General features: G+C 32.3%; 1 protein-coding gene across 3 annotated transcripts in view; it reads right to left on the bottom strand.

The window, feature by feature from the left end:
* Window positions 1–1,758: 1,758 nt before the first annotated feature.
* TRDMT1 (tRNA aspartic acid methyltransferase 1) overlaps window positions 1,759–18,078 on the bottom strand; it is a 49,096-nt gene continuing 32,776 nt past the window's right edge. For 2 of the 3 annotated variants that reach the window (XM_075997704.1, XM_075997702.1), the window contains 9 exons: window positions 16,737–16,813; window positions 14,347–14,418; window positions 13,650–13,715; window positions 12,807–12,876; window positions 11,682–11,765; window positions 10,003–10,343; window positions 7,765–7,822; window positions 6,589–6,718; window positions 1,759–2,279 (listed from right to left, as the gene is read on the bottom strand). In XM_075997704.1, the coding sequence (XP_075853819.1) occupies window positions 2,179–2,279; window positions 6,589–6,718; window positions 7,765–7,822; window positions 10,003–10,343; window positions 11,682–11,765; window positions 12,807–12,876; window positions 13,650–13,715; window positions 14,347–14,418; window positions 16,737–16,774 (960 nt within the window). In that variant the 5' untranslated portion in view covers window positions 16,775–16,813 and the 3' untranslated portion in view covers window positions 1,759–2,178. The remainder of the gene's footprint in view (window positions 2,280–6,588; window positions 6,719–7,764; window positions 7,823–10,002; window positions 10,344–11,681; window positions 11,766–12,806; window positions 12,877–13,649; window positions 13,716–14,346; window positions 14,419–16,736; window positions 16,814–18,078) is intronic. The other variant, XM_075997703.1, reaches the window with a different exon arrangement.

Genomic DNA, 18,078 nt, shown 5'->3' with positions numbered 1-18,078 from the left:
TCCTCTCCAAAAGTGCTTGAGCCCAGGAGTCTGAGGTTGCGGTGAGCTATGGTCGCACCATTGCACTCTAGTCCAGGCAACAGAGTGAGACCCTGCCTCAAAAAAATAAGAGCAGAGGTGATGCAAAAAGGAAAATGAAAAACTCAGTTTACTGTTAGGAATAGCAAAGATAGTTCTGTTGAAAATGAGAGACTATATTTCCAACATACTGAATAAATTTACAAATTCAAATATCAGAAAACAGAATTTCCAGAAAATTTTTATGCATATTCACTACCAAAACCATATATAGACAGTCAATAAAAACATTTTCTAAATTAATTATGCATGTAAATACATCTGCTAATTAAATGAGACTGGTAGATACATCTTCGTTAAGGTGTTAGTTTTATGCTGGCTTCTGTATATTTTCAATTATGAATTAAGGGCAAGAATCACCATCTGCCTGTGAATACACTGCAATAATTTAAAAATTTCATAGAGCTATATTCTATCTTCTAGTTTGTAAACAAATGTCTCCATGGACCTTTCAAGTGTTTATAGTTGGTGCACTGTAACTCAACACTTTTGTGTAATACTGCTCAATGGAGCATAGGACACTGTAATTATAGCACAATTATAATCATAGTCTAATTATTGTAAAACTCCAAACCATTTTATTAAGATTCTTTTGGCAATGATGAGAACCTACATGAAAGTGTGCCCAAATGATTTCAGATTGTATACTAAAATTTATTAGACTTGTAATAGAGTTTATCCTAAACATATACATAAAATATAGATAGTGACAGTTGACGAGGGTGTGCTGGTCTAAAGCTTCCCTATATCCATATTTATGTATGAGTTCCGAAAACATAATAGTGGAGTATGATCTTTTCAAATTGCAGTAAAATATACGTAAGATAAACTTCACCATTTTACCTATTTTTGAGCGTACAGTTGCAGTGGCCTTAAGCACATTCACAGTTGTACAACCATCACTACTATCCACCTTTTCATCACCCCAAATAGAAACTGTGTCCACTAAACACTAACTTCCCATCCTCCCACCCCCCCAATCTCTGGCAACCACCATTCTACTTTCTGTCTCTACGAACTTGACTCTTCTAGGTACCTTGTATAGGTGAAATTACACTTGTCCTTTCGTGATTGGCTTGTTTCCCTTAGCATAGTGTCCTCAAGGTTCATCCATGTCACAGCACATGTCAGAATTTCATTCCTTTCTAAGCCCAAACACTATTCCATTGTATAAAAGTTAATTCAAGGTGTACAGTACTATAATAAAAAAAAAATTAGGGGTGGAGTTAGCACCATATGGCTTGGGGTCAGAAGGCAGTTTCCTCCCTAAAATCTTAATGCCATGCTACATTCCTTAAAATGTAATGGCAAATTCAACTCAGAAGCTGAGAAGAAAGACTAACACAAGCACTGATAATAGCAAATTAAAGGGAAGTATGTGTAAATGAAGAAGAGACAATGAGTTCTGCCTTTCACATGGTGGCTGAAGAAAAGATAATTAATGTGCACCTACACTTTCTGTGACCTCCTGATGGAGAGGTAATCAAGAATTTAGGATTATTTTTTCTGACATATTCTTCAGACTGTTGTATAAGTTGAATGATGATAATTTGGTTTAAAATAATATATGCCTTTGTTTAAATGAAATAAAGGAACAAAACATGCACTATGTGAAACAGGCTAGAATTAGACTCATCATTTTAGAATTAGGAATAATTATACAAAAACAAATTAAAATGATAAGATTCATAAAACTTCTTTAATTAACATACAAAAATATACAATTTCTCAGGTTCATTATGGTAAGCCTGTTAGACACTTTATAAAATATTCATGTAGACATTAAAATCCTAATGTTCCTAAATTTGTTTATACCATGATATTATAAAAACATTTCACATATATGTTTACCAGTTTCATATGAAAATATATTCTCCATAAAGCATAACAACAACTTGCATTTTATAAAATATAGTAATATAAATTTTAGAAAAAATTTGACATCTTTATCATAAATTCCAAATTTCAAATCTGTCTTATAATAAAGACAGATTAAAATAATTTAGTTGAATTTCATCAGAATTAGTTCAAAGTAGAATTTCAGAACTACTATCTGGAAATGAAAGTATATGAAGACCATCTTTCAGTGTTGTTTTAAAATTACTCATACAGGATTTTGATTAGTTTAGCTACCACATGCACATTGAGACTATTTCCAAGCAGGCGATAACGCTGTTTCACTGTTATCTTCTCAGGAAATCCTAGAAAAGAGAGATAACAATTTATATACAATCATTTGTAACAGTAACTTCCAGAGATAAAAGGATGTATCCTTTAGTAAAGGCACAGTGGTCACTCCATAAATAAATCAGTAAGGTCTCCATGAAGTTTTATTAACAAATAATTTGGAGCCAAAAATATTATATATCATTCATTACCTTACCTACACAATGAGATAGTGTTGTATCACATTATGTTATATCTCATGCTCAGCACACACACATACACATAATACTCACAGAGCTCAGAGAAATCTATGTATTAATGCACTTTTATAAAAAGCAGTGAATACCATTATTTCAGTTATTTCTTTTACATAACACCAGCTGTATGGAGACATTAATAGAATTTACAAAATGCCATAAAATTCACCCTTTTAAAGTGTACAATTCAGTGGTCTTTAGTATAGTCACAGAATTCTTCAAACATCTCCACTATCTATTTCCAAAACATTTTTATCACTTCAAAAAGAAACCTGGTACCCATTAACAATCCCCCTCCATTTCCTCCCTACCTGCAACGACTTATCTACTTTCTGTTTCTATGGATTTGTCCATTCTGAACATTTCATATATACAGAATCATATAATATTAAGATGTTGTCTTTGGTGTCTGGCTTCTTTCACTTACCATAATGTTTTCAAGGTTCATTCATGTTGTACAATGTACCAATACTCCATTCCTTTTTATGGCTGAATAACATTCTATGGTGTGGATATACCACATTTTATTTATCCATTCATTTAATGATAGACATTGGATTGTTTCTACTTTTTGGCTGTAATAGATAATGCTGCCATGAACATTTATGCATAAGTTTTTGTGTGAATGTATGTTGTCAATTCTCTTGGATATATACCTAGGGGTGAAAATGCTGGGTCACACAATAACTCCATGTTTACCTTTGAGGAACTGTCAGGCTATTTTCCAAACAGCTGTACCATTTCATTATCTGACCAGCAGTGTATGAGGGTTCTAATTTCTCCCACATCTTTGCCAACACTGCTCTTGTTTTAGCCATCCCAATAGGTATGAAGTGATTATCACATTGTGGCTTGATTTACATTTCCCTAATAACTAATGAATAACATCTTTTTCATGTGATTATTGGCCATTTATCTATCTCTGTTGGAGAAATGTTGATTTAAATCCTTTGCCCGTTTTTAAATTGGATTGTTTTTCTTTTCATAGTTGAGTTGTAAGAGTTGTTTAAATATTCTAGATATAAGTCCCTCACAGTTGTTTTTCATACTCTGCTTCCACAAATTGCCTTTCTCACATTGGACTTCTATTTGCTACATTCTTTTTCAAAACAAAAAGGCCCACAAATACTACATATACTGGAAGAAAGCCTTACAAATATCAGCATAAAAGACTGCCCATGCATAAGAATGTGCACTGTAATGTCAGTTACAATGCCAGGATTTTACATTCAGTAACCTTTGGCATAGAGAATCAATAAAGGAAAAGTAACTCATACAAGAAAGTGAAAAATGTAATTAAAGAGTATTAAGAGCAGCAATATTTCATATATTTATAAGGGCCAGAGGTAGAGTTGGTTATATTAATAATAAAGTTGTTTCATCAACACTTAACATTATATGAACTGTAATAAAATAATAGTAATTACTATAATAAAACTATATGTACAATTGAACATAATTATGAAGTTGCTATTCTAAGGATAATGTCTTAGGCAAGCACATTACTCATCTCAAAAATTATTTAGTTCGAAGTAGCCAGAGGAACAAATGCACCTACAAACAGACTTTTACAGTATCTCAGAGATGGTCTTTTGCAATATTAACATTACATCAGAAGGAAAGAAAGGTTTGAAAACAAGTCAGATTTGTCAAAATTATATGTGCCAGTGTGCAATTTGTATGTATTTTTAAAAATCTAAACTAACTTGTGGGAAAAAATTAAATAATTTTTTAAGTTAAAGAGTGACTTTTTAAAAACTTAGATACCTTAAAAATAACAATAATTGTCAACACCAAAGAAACAGAATTAACAAGGTCAAGATAGTAATTTTCATCCAGCAAGCGTAGACTGGTGTCCCTGTCTTCCAAAGCCTGCTGCTACATGGACACATGCCGCCAGTCATAAAGAGAACTGGGACGAAATGTACAGAAGGATCGATGCAGATCCATAATTGCCAGTGGACAAACGGCTCAAACAATGCTCGTTTTTGGACTCATAGTCAATGATGTTGGAAACAACATGACAGACAGTTGTGTCACGGTGCTACTGAGTGGCAACATCAGGGAAAGTTTGACTACAAAATATACCACATATTCTAAAAGAAGATTCAGCTATTTAAAAGGCCTTTTTGCCTTTTACACATATATTCAGACAGCTTTGAAAAATTATCCTATTTTATCCACCTAAAATTTAAAAATGAGAAAAAATATATATGAAATAAAGGTTATGAAAGTAAATTTCTCATTTAAAAAATAAAAGCTAATGCAAATTTTATGTCTCAGATATTGTGTGAGCATTTCATTCATATTAATTCACTTAACTGTTACAACAACCCTATGTAGTAGTTGCTGTAATTAACCCCATTTTACAGATGAGTAAACTAAGGCAAGGAGCAGTTAAGGTGGACCTAGGATTCAACCTCAGTCAGTCTGGGTTCTGTGTTCCTTACCAAGTTTCAGTATTATCAAAGTGACTAACACTCCTTGAAGAAAACAAGCACTAGAATAAAATTTTATTAGTTTTTATTAGATAGTTAATCTATTTTCTCTCTTTAGTAGTATGTCTGATTGCTCATGTGAAAAAAAGAAAAAAATAGTCACTAGGAAAGCATACTGGGAATAAAATTCTTGAGTCCAACTCTCAGCTCTTTATTTGTTTTGTGATGTTTTCATTCATTTTGTGACATAAACTAAGACAAGGAAAGTTTGTGTTTCTTCTTAAATAACACTCCCATGATATTAGGGATGGAATGAGATCACCAAGAAAGAGGTAGGGAGTAGAAAATAAACCTGGTTGCTGTGACTATGCACGGAGAATCAATTACCAAGAGGGCACTCAAATTATATTGGAAGTTTGTTCCCCACGTACAAAAGGATTGTGTTGCTAACTTCACCTGCAAATCCATTATTTAGAATTTGAAACATGATCTATTTAAACTCATTGTTTACCTAAAGAATATTAACACAGTATCAGATTTAACAAAGTTTGTCTTTTCTGCATTCAAACTCTTAATCAGAGCTCTCAAAAGCACATTTCCTCCTTCTGTAGCTCTGCAAGCATGTTAGAGAGGTCAGTCTTTCTCCCTTCCCTCAGCCAGGTACTGGGAGCACACCCGCACCCAGGCCTAAGAAAGTGGTGGCCTGGCCCCTTCACTCCTGAGAGCACTGCCCCTCAGCAGGGAGGGGCAGGGGCTGCTCTAAGAAAGCAAAGGCAGCAAGTCCCCTCTCTTCACAGTGCTAATCCCCAGATTTCCTGGATTGCCAGTGGAGTTAGGACTTTGTGTTTCTCACTCCACAACTACATCTTCACTTTTGTTCTTGAGATTCCCCGCTTCTGATCCCCTAATCTTTTGTCAACTCTAGTGTCCATGCCCCTGGGTCACCCTTCTTCCCTTCAGGAATGCCCCATCCTAGATGACTGCTCACTTTCCCTTTTCTCCACTTCGACCTTGTAGGGAAGGAAAAAGGCACACAACTGATAAGAATGTATCCTTGAGGAAGAGAATAAATACAAACAACACACTCCCTACCCTTCCAAAATAATTCCCCAACTGCCTTTAATTTCTTCATTAAAAAAGGCAATCAAAAAGTATTAGTTCCTTCCCCCTGGGAACCTGGTGAAGATACATTAGTGGGAGAGCATTGCTTTTAATAAATAAATAGCAGATCTTATGGAAAAAAAAAAAAAAGACAAGCAAAGGCTTTCTTTCACAAGCTCTACTGTGAGGTTACTAGTAAAGGACCTCTGGAGGCAAGAAAATGAGCTGAACGGGGGATACCATTAACAACCATCCCTAGAAAGAAGTGAGGAATTGCCAATGGGCTCCTTCTGCCCATGCAAACCACTCTGGCCACTGGTGGAGTTAAGTGACAGGGAGAATTGAGTCAGAAAAGAATGGAATAAGGCAGTTATAAGGGAAAGGGGAAAGAAAGCAGGAAGATGCCCAAAATCCCACAAATAGGGAAAGAAAGAAGTTTCTTAAACTAATCTGTCTGAGCAAGGGTTTATTCACAAAACACACATGTAAGTCCCTAATGAATTCTGGAAACCTTAATAAAGGCTGAAGTCTATAGGTATCCCACATACCAAACTCTGGAGGAAATCCAAGGAGATTTGCTATTTCTTTAGGAGTGAAATATCGCAGTTTAAGCATTAACAACTTTGTTATCTTTTCTTCTTGTGACAAATTGGTAAGAGATTTGTAGATATTCTCAATCTGTAAGAAAATATACAAGATAACTGAAAAATTAGTCTGCAACTAGATTTAAGATCTCCTATTGTGAGACAGTTTTGAAACAATAGACATATAGTCTGAACTATCACATGGTAGCAAAATGTACAGAGCAAAATTTCTCTGTGTGGTACACTATATAATTGGCTCAATAATAGCAATGTAAACTTTGAAAAAGAAAAAAGTTAACATTGAACAACACATAGGATACTTTTCAGTATCTGCCATTTTGATCCCTTAAAATTAAATCATAACAATATAAGCAATAAATGATAATATAACAGAAATATACTTAAGGATAAAAGAAACTTGGCAGTGAAGTCAATTTTATAACACTAACCACAAGATCATTAAGACATTTATTATTTATAATCAATTTCATCAAATTAAGATGAAATTTATTATTTTTTAAACTCAGAAAATATATTAAATATGATTTCACAAATCTAGACATCCATTTGCTTATAATAGGGTTTTTACTATGGCTAAATTTTATTAAGAGCCTGAATCAGTATAAAAGAAGATAACGTGATCTCACTTTAAAATCATTCAAAAATATATAAAACTTGCTATATATCAGGCTTGTACTAGTTTTAAACCATGACACCATGAATAATTAATGACTTAAATATTAATAAACACCCTTGCTAAAACAGATTTTTTTCCTTAATAGGGAGTTTGATAGCATGTGCTATAAAGAAAGGCTCCAATATTAAGATGTTTATGCAAAATTTTAGAAAACACTAACTACGTTAGGCTAAATTTCAATTTACTATTTATGGGATGAAAAAAAACGTAGAAAGTAAAAATAAAAAAAAGAAAAAACATAAAACATTCCTTGTGCATAATCATGTGTGGCAAAAAGAAAAAGATTTATTCTACAGTAGAGAAATAGTAGCTATATGAATATTTATCATATATATTCCCATCCAGTTGAACATGTATAATTATTTTAATGTTCTCAATTAAGTATTAAACATAATTTTATTTAATGATTTTCAATTATTTTAGTTTTAAACCACACATAGTACCTGCACATCCTCTGCAGTCTGCAACACAGATCCTGTCCCTTCTATGTAGCTTCCATAACTGAAAAATTAACATGGATATTATGCATCACCTAATGTATTGGTTAATGCTAAATTTCTTAAATATTTCTTGAATGAATTCATGCACACAGTTACATTCTTCTGAAGTATCTGAATAATACCATAAATATGCTTTGTAATTATAATATTACTAAGTAAAAGATATAATTAAAGTTCTCAGGAACTAAACATGGCACAGTATTTTGAGCTGTATAAACACCACTGAATTATGTATTATCAATTATCATTTATTTGCATCAATTTCTTTGTATTAATTGTCATGTCTTTAATGTTCACCACTGGAAAGTATGTACTTTATGTTCAAATGCTATTCAATATTGGCATCCCTCCCACATTAAAGCAAATGTTGTATAGGTGAAAATAGATTGCTGCTATTTTTTATAATGCCTGAACTATCATTTCTTCTCAAGAACCCAAAACCCTGCTCTCCAGTACCATGACAAACACAGTTCCATTGAGCTTGTGTCTGCCTGTCATTTAACATAATATGTTTTTACTATCATTTTCATACAACAACCAGACCATTATGTAAATAACTGTATAGAGAATATAAGATATTAATACTTAAGAAATGCAAGGTATTCATTATACTTCTCTCTCTAAGATCATTGCCAACCTGGCTGTTAAACACATTAAGATTTTTTTTCCAAAAAGAACAATTTAAAATATAAATTAGAGCAAAAAAGACAAAACAGGGAAAAATTTTTTCAAATTGTTTCTTCATATTTATCATACATATAAATATGTATTTATATATTATCTACACTAAAATAAACTTTCATAGTAAAGCTTCCTTTATACCATCTTTATAATTACAAAAGAATTTCAAGGTTGTTTTTTATTACAAAATTGATAAGTCTTGTTTTATGAGAGTCCTAAACAGAACCTATTGGACTTGGTTAGACAACAGCTGGGTGAAGTGCTTTTAATGGAAAGCAATAAACCCTTTCCCCTGAAGTCAAGGGCAGAGTATGATAAAATGAGATGAGTCTGGTATGATTATATCAGGGGCAGTATCTTGTCCAAGATACCTAGCTAGTAGGTAAGAAGAGAATGTTTGAATTGTCAAAGCACACAACTATCTAGCAAATGAGTTTCAATAGCATTTACAAAGTGGATGTAGAGATTTTTGGCAAAAATTTCCAAAAAGGCCCAAATTCCCCTTCTTTCTAGGTTTAAAAAAATTGATGAGAAATAAATTAAATATTTGAGAAATAACTCAGAGGAAGTCCCCTAAATGTTTATCAATAGATAACCAGTAAAATAAATTATGATATACCTATAACATGAGAATAGAAAAGCCCTTTATGTACTGATATGCAGTAATATGCAGCATATACTGTGCAGTGAAAAAAGTGCATATAAGAATGTATATCGTATGTTACCATTTACTTAAAGGGGAAATAAAATACACACATATATTTAAATATACCCTCACACACAATAACTTCTGGCAGATTATACAGTAAATTGACGTCATTGGTTGCATGAAGGAAGAGAAACTGAAGGGCCAGAGACAGAAGTGGAAAAGAGTCTTACAATCTTTACATCTTTTGAATTTTGAACCATGGGAATATATTACTTATTCAAAAAGCTGAATAAATTTTAAATTTAAAAGTTATTCTAATATGCTCCAGATAATTCAAGTCTATTTCTTTAGATTAAAACTTAATTTCTTCTTATAGACTGATCATAAGAATACATATCATTCTTTGAGGTTTGATGTGCCATAGAAAGAAAAGCGCTACAAAATTAGCAAGCAATTCTATCTATAGAAAGCATGTTTCCAGTATGGATATTTAAGCTCCTGTGAAGGTCACCAAACAAATGACTTTGTCTTTTATGGCACTTTTGAGGACGGTGCACATAATGTTCTGTCAGAAGGAATTTTCACTCATGTTCTATTGCAACACAAAGCAGGCAATTAAGGGCAAAAAAAAGAAAAAAAGAAGTTATTCCAGCAAAAACATTTTATAAAATGTTCCTTGTTTTGAGAATAAAAAACATTTTATAAAATGTTCCTTGTTTTGAGAATAACTAAAAAAAAAAAAAGATAGCTATAAAAATCTAGTAATTATGGATATAACATGAATAAATCTTCAACAAACTATAGAAACGATGCCTGAAAATACAGTCTTATGAATGATCTTTAAAACCTACCCTTTGGTAAAGCACACGGACCTTCTGCAAGTGGGTTTAACAATGTCTAATAAAAGAGCATATCGCAGCAATGACTTTGGAGGTAAAAAGTACTGATTCATGTCAATGTCATCTTCAAGAAAATCTTTTAGCATTTGCACAGAGAGATCACTGTCTTGTTGATTTTTCCTTTCAAGTTCTTCTGCAGTTTCAAGCTTAAAAAGAATGGCATCTTTTCCAGAACACTGTGTGTCGCTGTCAAAGCAAATATTTGGTTCAATTTTTTCTTCAATTTTCTCTTCTGCATCTATTGCATATTTTTGTGGGTGTTCATATTCAATTTGGGGGAATTTCGTGAGTACCTGACATTAAGTAAAAATACACAAATTATCAAAATATTTATTAAAAATAAAAGTCAAATAATAATGGCCAGTCAACATTATGCAAAAACTTCATTAGCCTTCACAGGGTTGTCATTAAAAGATAGATAATGTGGTTTACTTATATTTGTATAAGTTATTACAAGCTATTAATCATATAGCTATAGTGTCATCAGGCTACAGATGATTTATTTCTTAGAGTTACTGCTTTCTGTATTTATTAACAAAAGATTCAGCAAAGTAATAGAATATACAAAGGGCATCATACATGGAAGAAGTTTAGGAAGCAACATTAACATTTCCAGAAAATGTGTTTTGGATCAAAGTTTGCCATACTCCTTCATTAAGAAGGAAAAACTGGAATATACCCATGAGCTAAAGGAAAACTAGTAATTAAAAAAAGAAAAGTGCTTTTCACCATGGAAGGTTATATCTACTCATGAACTCTACTCATAAGGAAAAATTTGTTTCTGTGAAATACATAACTATGTATGAAGTCCTATATTGTAAAAGAAAAACCATTCTAGGCATTTTTAATGATGACGTCTTTGAAGTCAATGTATCACGTTAATATACTCTATACATTGTTTTCTGAATTGCCTGTATGGAAAGGGAGATATATTAGTATTATAGAGGATTCAAATGACACTACTGATTTCCTATTAGTAGGACATGAGTTCTTAACCTATGATAGTTATAGAGAGCTTCAATGAACCACCAAAACTCAGTTATCCACTCCCATTTTTGACCAAAGCACATAAAATTGCTCACATGATTAAAGACTACCATAGCAATTCAGCATTTCATTCAAGCTTATACTAATCATTACTATTAATATATTTTAATCAAATAAGCTAAATAGCATTGGCTTTAAAGAAAATACAAATAATGTGTTAAAATACTCTTAAGCCATTTTTAAGATAGAATATTAAATTTTATCAAAGTAACCAATGGCTTCTATCAGGGAAGGAAAATGAAAAATACAAAATAGTTAATGGTCAGAAGGAAAATTATGGGGGGAGGAAGGGGATAACAGTTCTAATGGCTTTTTTTTTTTTTTTTTACTTTTAATTGATTTGTTTTCTAATGAGAAAAGAAAAAAAATTTTAATTTTTTAAAATTTTGTTTAAACCAATACAAATGGCATCAGGAGAGGAAAAAAAGGCCTTGGAGATGGCCTTAGGGCATGGTCTATACTTTAGACTCTATAGGACACAAATAAACCTACAAAAAGTAGTGTTTGAAAATAAATTAGAAGACTGATACATATTTGCAATAAATAAACCATAATCCTACTAATAACAATACCAATAACAATACCTGGCCAGGGACTTGAAAAGGTAATGGTTCTGACTGAAGCTTTGCAATAAGGAAATACCGTAGCCTTGAATTTGGAATGCCAAGCTGCAAGTAGAGTAGAGTAGTTAGTTACTACAGAAAATTCAAGAGATCTGCACTAACTTCAGCACCTAGTAAAAAAACTCATAGAGGTATATATTTAGCTTCTGCCAGAGCAAAAGCTGCTAGCAATTTGTAGAAGACTTCTTGATAGCAAATTCTAAACCTGTTAAGCTTCTGCTCTGTATCTTTATTTGAATGAGGTAAAGACTGACTCTGATGAATATGTCTATGAGTTACTTTCATTTTATATTTTCCAGATAAGAATATAGATATTTTTACTTTCATTTTTGATATGCAGTAATCATAAAAAAATGAAATTCAAATATAGCTGTTCTTGGCTATTTATTCGTTCATTTACTAAAAAAGGAGAATTCACTATGTTTTAGAAGTTAAAAGGCAATAAATATGAAATAAATTTAAAAAGATCAGATATATTGGCACTTTCCACAACTTGTATATCTAATTTTTGAAATGGGGTTTCTTTTAATTTCTGGGCAATGAACTATATAATATGGCTAAAGCTGATAAGAAACTAATAAGAACAAGGACAAAAAATAGACAACAACACTTATAAAATCAAAATCTGTCAAATAACTTATCATGGGCAACAACTTCAATTTCTTACCCATGAAATAGAAGCAATGTTTTCAGTTTAATGTTATGTCCTCAAAGGAGTAATTAGAAAATTATCATATGTTCGTTTTGTTTTGTATCTTGGATTATTTTGAAGCATTATTAAAGTACAGCACATGTAGTTTAGAAATACCAAATTTTACATATTTTCAAATGTTATCCTTTATTCTCCAAAAGAAAAATATATTCTTTATGACCTTCAAGCTATATAACTGTTTCATAAAATATGTATAAATGAATCTATATGGATGTACTACATTCTTTAGAAAGTAATTCCCATTTCTGAATGAATTTCAGAAGGTACGGATAACATCCAAAATAGAGCCATTCTGTTTATTGAATTAAATTTCCTTTGGGGAAAAAACCCTTTAAATTGTAATTTATATAAAGGTTTATAATTATGGTACTTACAGAGGTTGGAGATAATAGAAACTCTTGGTACTGAAAGCCACAATTTTCTATTGTTTGTATCAACAGGTCTCTGAAAAACAAAAGAAAAAAAGAAAATCTTTCACCCTTTACTTGGAATTGGGTTCTTATATAAATATTGTACATCACACTTTAAGTTAAAAATGTGTAAAACTGTACACAATACTTCAAGTTGTTTAGAATGACAATGATCCTAAGTTTTTACTAAGTCCAATACTTGAGAAATTATATTTAATAAAAAGATACAGACATTTCTCTATTATAAATAGATAAAGCTGCCAGATAAAGTATCCAAGTTGATAAAAGTTAGAATCAATAAATTTGCCATAGGAACTAAAACTGTATCTTCAAAGTAGCAATCAGATGGGAACATTGTTATAGATAACAGCTAAATCAAGGACTCACACTGATGCTTTTTCTACAGCGGGGCTACTATCTAAAAGAACTCTGACATTGAGCTTTTTCTTGTATCCACCTGCAAGGCAGAAAATGCCTGTCAACAGCACCAATTTTTACTGAAAACATTCCTACTACGAAAAAAAATAGGCAACAATATAAGTGACTAAAATTGAGAAACACCATTCTCACTAAAATGAGTGCTCATTCTAAAAATATTCAAAGATATCAAAATGGGAGAGAATCAGTTGAATATAAGCTTTGTAATGTTTTATGTTAGTAGTCAAAATCAATACTAATGAATAAAATATATAACATATATAAATGTCAGAATGAATGCATTAATTTTTAAGATCTTTATTTCACAACAGTTCCTATTATAAAACATACCTAATCCAAGATACAAGCAAGACAAACACATACTTTTACCTTGTAGAAGATACTTCAAAACCTTTAACATTTTCTAAAAGAATATACTTTGGTAATTTCTGTAATCTAAAAAAAAAAAAACAAAACAAATGGAATTCTAAATAGCTCACTACTAGGAAGTAAAAAGGTAAAAGTAGAGAAAATCATCACTTGTAAGAAACATGAGGTAATTTCCCAAACTCTCCCTTTTTATAAAGGAGTTTAAAAGGATGGTGACAACTCATATTTCATTCATTTTCCCTAAAAACATGGTACACTTGATAAAGTTAACATTTGAAATGTTAAATTCCATTGAAGCTTATCTCAAAACATGGGTTTGCACAGGGCCTCTGCACTGCACAGCCCAAAGGGTTGCCATTCACACAGAACGGCAGCTTCGAGGGTTAGCACAAGTTTTCAAACCATGAGTAACTGCATTCACTAACATTAGCATCATTTGTATTACTACTATGAGCAGAGGCAATAGAATTTAGCTAATAGGCTGTAACTTCCTGCCACTCACTGTGGTGGCGAGTGTGGAATTGTGAAACATTTACAGTTACTCTATTAGTCATGGCAGAAGAAGATAAATGGCATGCACAGTATCTGAAGGGAGCATGTGTAAATCGCTAATCTCTATACAACTATAAACACCATATTCTTCCAGACCCCAAGTTTTAAATTTAAGGTAAGCTTCTACAGGAGTCTAAGATTTTACCTTGGGAGAATATCTAGAATATATAAGAAGCTATTCGTCCTTGGATCAGTCATATCACCCTGCAGGCCAATTCTAAAGGGGTAAAGAAAGCACAAAAAGTTTACCTAGAATCTTATATGGAGATATCTATCACTTTTAAAAAGTCGAAACCAAGAGAATTAAGTTTGTCCTTATAAAAAACATGAACATCTTGTTGCTATAGAGAACAAAATTCATTTATTTATTTAATTAAAAAGAAAAAAAGCCCTACATATCTAATAAACCACACTTAAAATTTAGTTTTACAAAACAATATGTCAAATGAAGCCAAAAAAAGAACAAGAAATCAATGAGGAATAAAACCAATTACCCTCTTAAAAGCACTTAGTTCAGGAAAAATACACACACACACACACACACACACACACGCACACGCACGCACACACGCCAACAACACCTTTTGCTCTGCCCCAGGTGATCAAGAGTTTAGCTGAATAGGGTAGCAATCTGGAGCTAATGGCATTGGTGACTAATCTAAGCAAATCAGAGTAGCAGATAAGGCTAAGACAACCCGGTCCAACGTAAAGAGGAGAGACTTAAGCTGAGGACTTGATTCTATAAGCAGTAGTTGCAACTTGGCTACACTAACCATGGTCAAAATAGGTCATGTAAAGCAGTAGTATTTGGGCTAGCAATTAGATCTTACAACTAAGAGTCACAATATGATCAAGGATTGAGCAGAAAAGAAGACTTGGATTGGGCCTAAGTAGCAGAAACAGGACCAGAGTTTAAAATCATGCTACTTATTATTAATAGCTTCATAGTGTTAAATAAGTTACTTGGCATCACTAATCAAAACTGACAGCAGGGCCAAAGTCATCAGTGAATCTGAGGCTCAGCCAGGGTATTATACTGGACTTGAACAGATTCCTCACAAATCTTTAGTTCTTCTTATTCTGTCCCTTTCCTCTCAGAGTTTCAAATGATAACTACAAAATCAGTTCCTGCTGCCATCAGCTGCTGGAGTTGGGCTAATACAGGGTGGGGGGATAGAGGGAAGATACTGGGGCCCACTGCAGTGATATATGAGGCTTCACAGTGCTAAGGCTGCCCTCTGTTTGGATATCCTACTTATTGTACTTCACAGGCCATTCCCCTGCATATGCTTAGAATCATCTTTAGGTGGAATGGCCTCTGCCTGCTCTGATAAATTCCTAATCTGACATAGCTCAGAAACCACCTCTGAAAGAATTCCCCTCTCCTGGTATGCAGCAACCTCTTTTCTCCTTTGTGTTCTCATGGTACTTTCAGCATTCTTTTATTATACAGCTATATCACGTTGTAAGATAATTATTTGTCAGTCATTCCATTAGACTATAAGCTATCTAAGGACAGGGACTACAGCATCGAAAACAATAAAAACAATGCCTGGCATTTAGATAACAATAAATCCTTGGGGAATTAGTTTCCTAGAGAACTGTTTAAATAAATCAAAACTTAGATGGAAATTTATGATGAGAATATTCATTTGAATTAGAATGTTTATTATAAATGACATTCTACTTTAAATCATACATATTAGGAGTATATAAAATGATTGACAAATCCTGGCTCTGATACTTTCTAATTGTATAACCTTGAGAAAGTTACTTAACCTTTCTGTTCCTCAGTTTCTCACCTGTAAAATAATGGTAACAGCAATGCCTAGCCCATAAGTTTGTTAAATTAAATGATATATTCCATGTAAGACACTTAGAGGATTACTGCTATTACTATAACATGATTATTTAAAATAATTTAAAATACTATTAGTAAAAGTATCTAAATAAATATGAATTAGTCAGATTTCATTTAAGATATAATTCCCTGAAACATATAGCCAAATAAATACTATGTAATTTTTTTAAATGAAAAAATTACAATGCGCCTATGAAAAGCAAGAATGTAAATATGAATTTTAAGAAATGTAAAATATACAAGTACATGCCTGACTAGCTTTTTAATTTTACAGTTAAATAATTTAGGACTTGAACATTTATTATGGAAATATACTTTGATTAATCAGTATTAGAAAGATATTCCTAAGTGCTCACTAGTTTAAATAAATTAAGGTAATTTAGGCCAGAAATAAATGTTGTATCCTAGGTAGATATAAGAGAGGTCTCCTATACTCTTGCATATCTACTTCTGACCAAGTCATTTTGCTCATCTGGTAGTAACTGCTATTTCCTTCATGACTAATGCCGATTTATAAATATAAGTAGATGGAAAGAATTATTTATGAAAAATCTCAAAACTATGAAAATGTAACTGAACTTCAAAGTGTCCATGCTTGAAACCATGATATTATGTGATTTAATGAGTCCTTCAAAAGTACTCTTTCTTGACAGAGAAATATTTATTATGCATACCTTGTGAATGGCTGGCATGGAGGGCTCATTAAAATCATATTGAAAGATAATCTGTCAAACTCTTCTAGCGTAATCCCCTAAGGAAAGAACATTTGAGGAAAAAAAAGAGAACATAAAAACATGGATAGAATGAGGCAGAAGGAAAATACTAATGAACTATAAGTAAATATGTCAGAACTTATAACAGTTTATATAACACAATACTTTTCAAATCAAATGCCGTTAAACTTTCCACAGTAATCTGGTGCAGGACATGGGGCAGTAAACTGAAGCTATGAGAAATGAAGTCACTTCCCCACCAGGTGCCAGCTCCAGCCAAAGCAGAGCTAGAAGGGTAGTTTCCTGGATTCTAAGTACTTCTTTCCTTTATCATGCCTCAAGCATAACACTGCTGTTTTCTGGGGTGAAACATGGAGAATGTTATTTTATAATTAATGCTTTTTGGCATAGGGTAGAGGATATTTTAAAATATATATTAATCAATAATTTTCTTTTATTTAGTAAATGTGATATACAGACTAGTCACCAGCCCTTTTCATGATGTCTGTTGTTAAAGGCCTCATTTTTAGATATCCACAATTATTTCATTGTTTTGCAGTTGTACACAAAGAACTTTAAAAGACTATACATAAGATTAATCAAAATAATCCCTAATGGGCTAAGTGGTTGAAAAATGTGCTATTTTGATCCTTTTTATATATCAGAAGACAAACATAGTGAAGCACAAGTCATGGGTTTGCCAACTCTTATTAAGCACTCTTAGTGCACATCCTTAGCCAGGAATTTAAAGAGATCAGCCCAGAATTACAACCTTTCTAATTATAATCCACTTCTAAGAAGTTCAAGTATATGAGTAAAGCAGGAAAAGCTTTCCTCTGAGTTTTGTAAAGAGTGAGTTAACTTGATCCATGTCAGTTGTCTCCATTGTAGTAAAAGTCTGAATGTGTATGTCTGCCATTTTTTGATCACAGGGTTTTTAAATAATTTAAGAGATATTTGGAAAATGAAATCAAAATTAAAATAGAAAATTTCCCAAAGCACTTCTGGAATCCTGCATTCTCAGGAAAGCAATTTGAAAGTCATATACTGAGCAATGTATGGGGCCTGGCATTAGATAGCACATCATATTCAAGTTCAATAGTTTTTCCATATAGAGCCACTATGATGAGCAACTGGATGTGGACTGATTATAGCTAAATTCCTAAAACTAAGGTAAAATTAAAACAACAATCTTTTATAGCAATAATACCAGGAGAATCCTGTCTAGAATCTAAAGAAATTAAACAGAGACGATGTCTCTAACATAGACAGACACTAAAAAAAATCACAATTTTAAAGGATC

This window comes from Microcebus murinus, chromosome 25 (assembly GCF_040939455.1).
Source record: "Microcebus murinus isolate Inina chromosome 25, M.murinus_Inina_mat1.0, whole genome shotgun sequence".
Taxonomy (NCBI): Eukaryota; Metazoa; Chordata; class Mammalia; order Primates; family Cheirogaleidae; genus Microcebus; species Microcebus murinus.
Note: the sequence above shows the minus strand (reverse complement) of the source record. Positions and strands in the feature narration are given on the sequence as shown.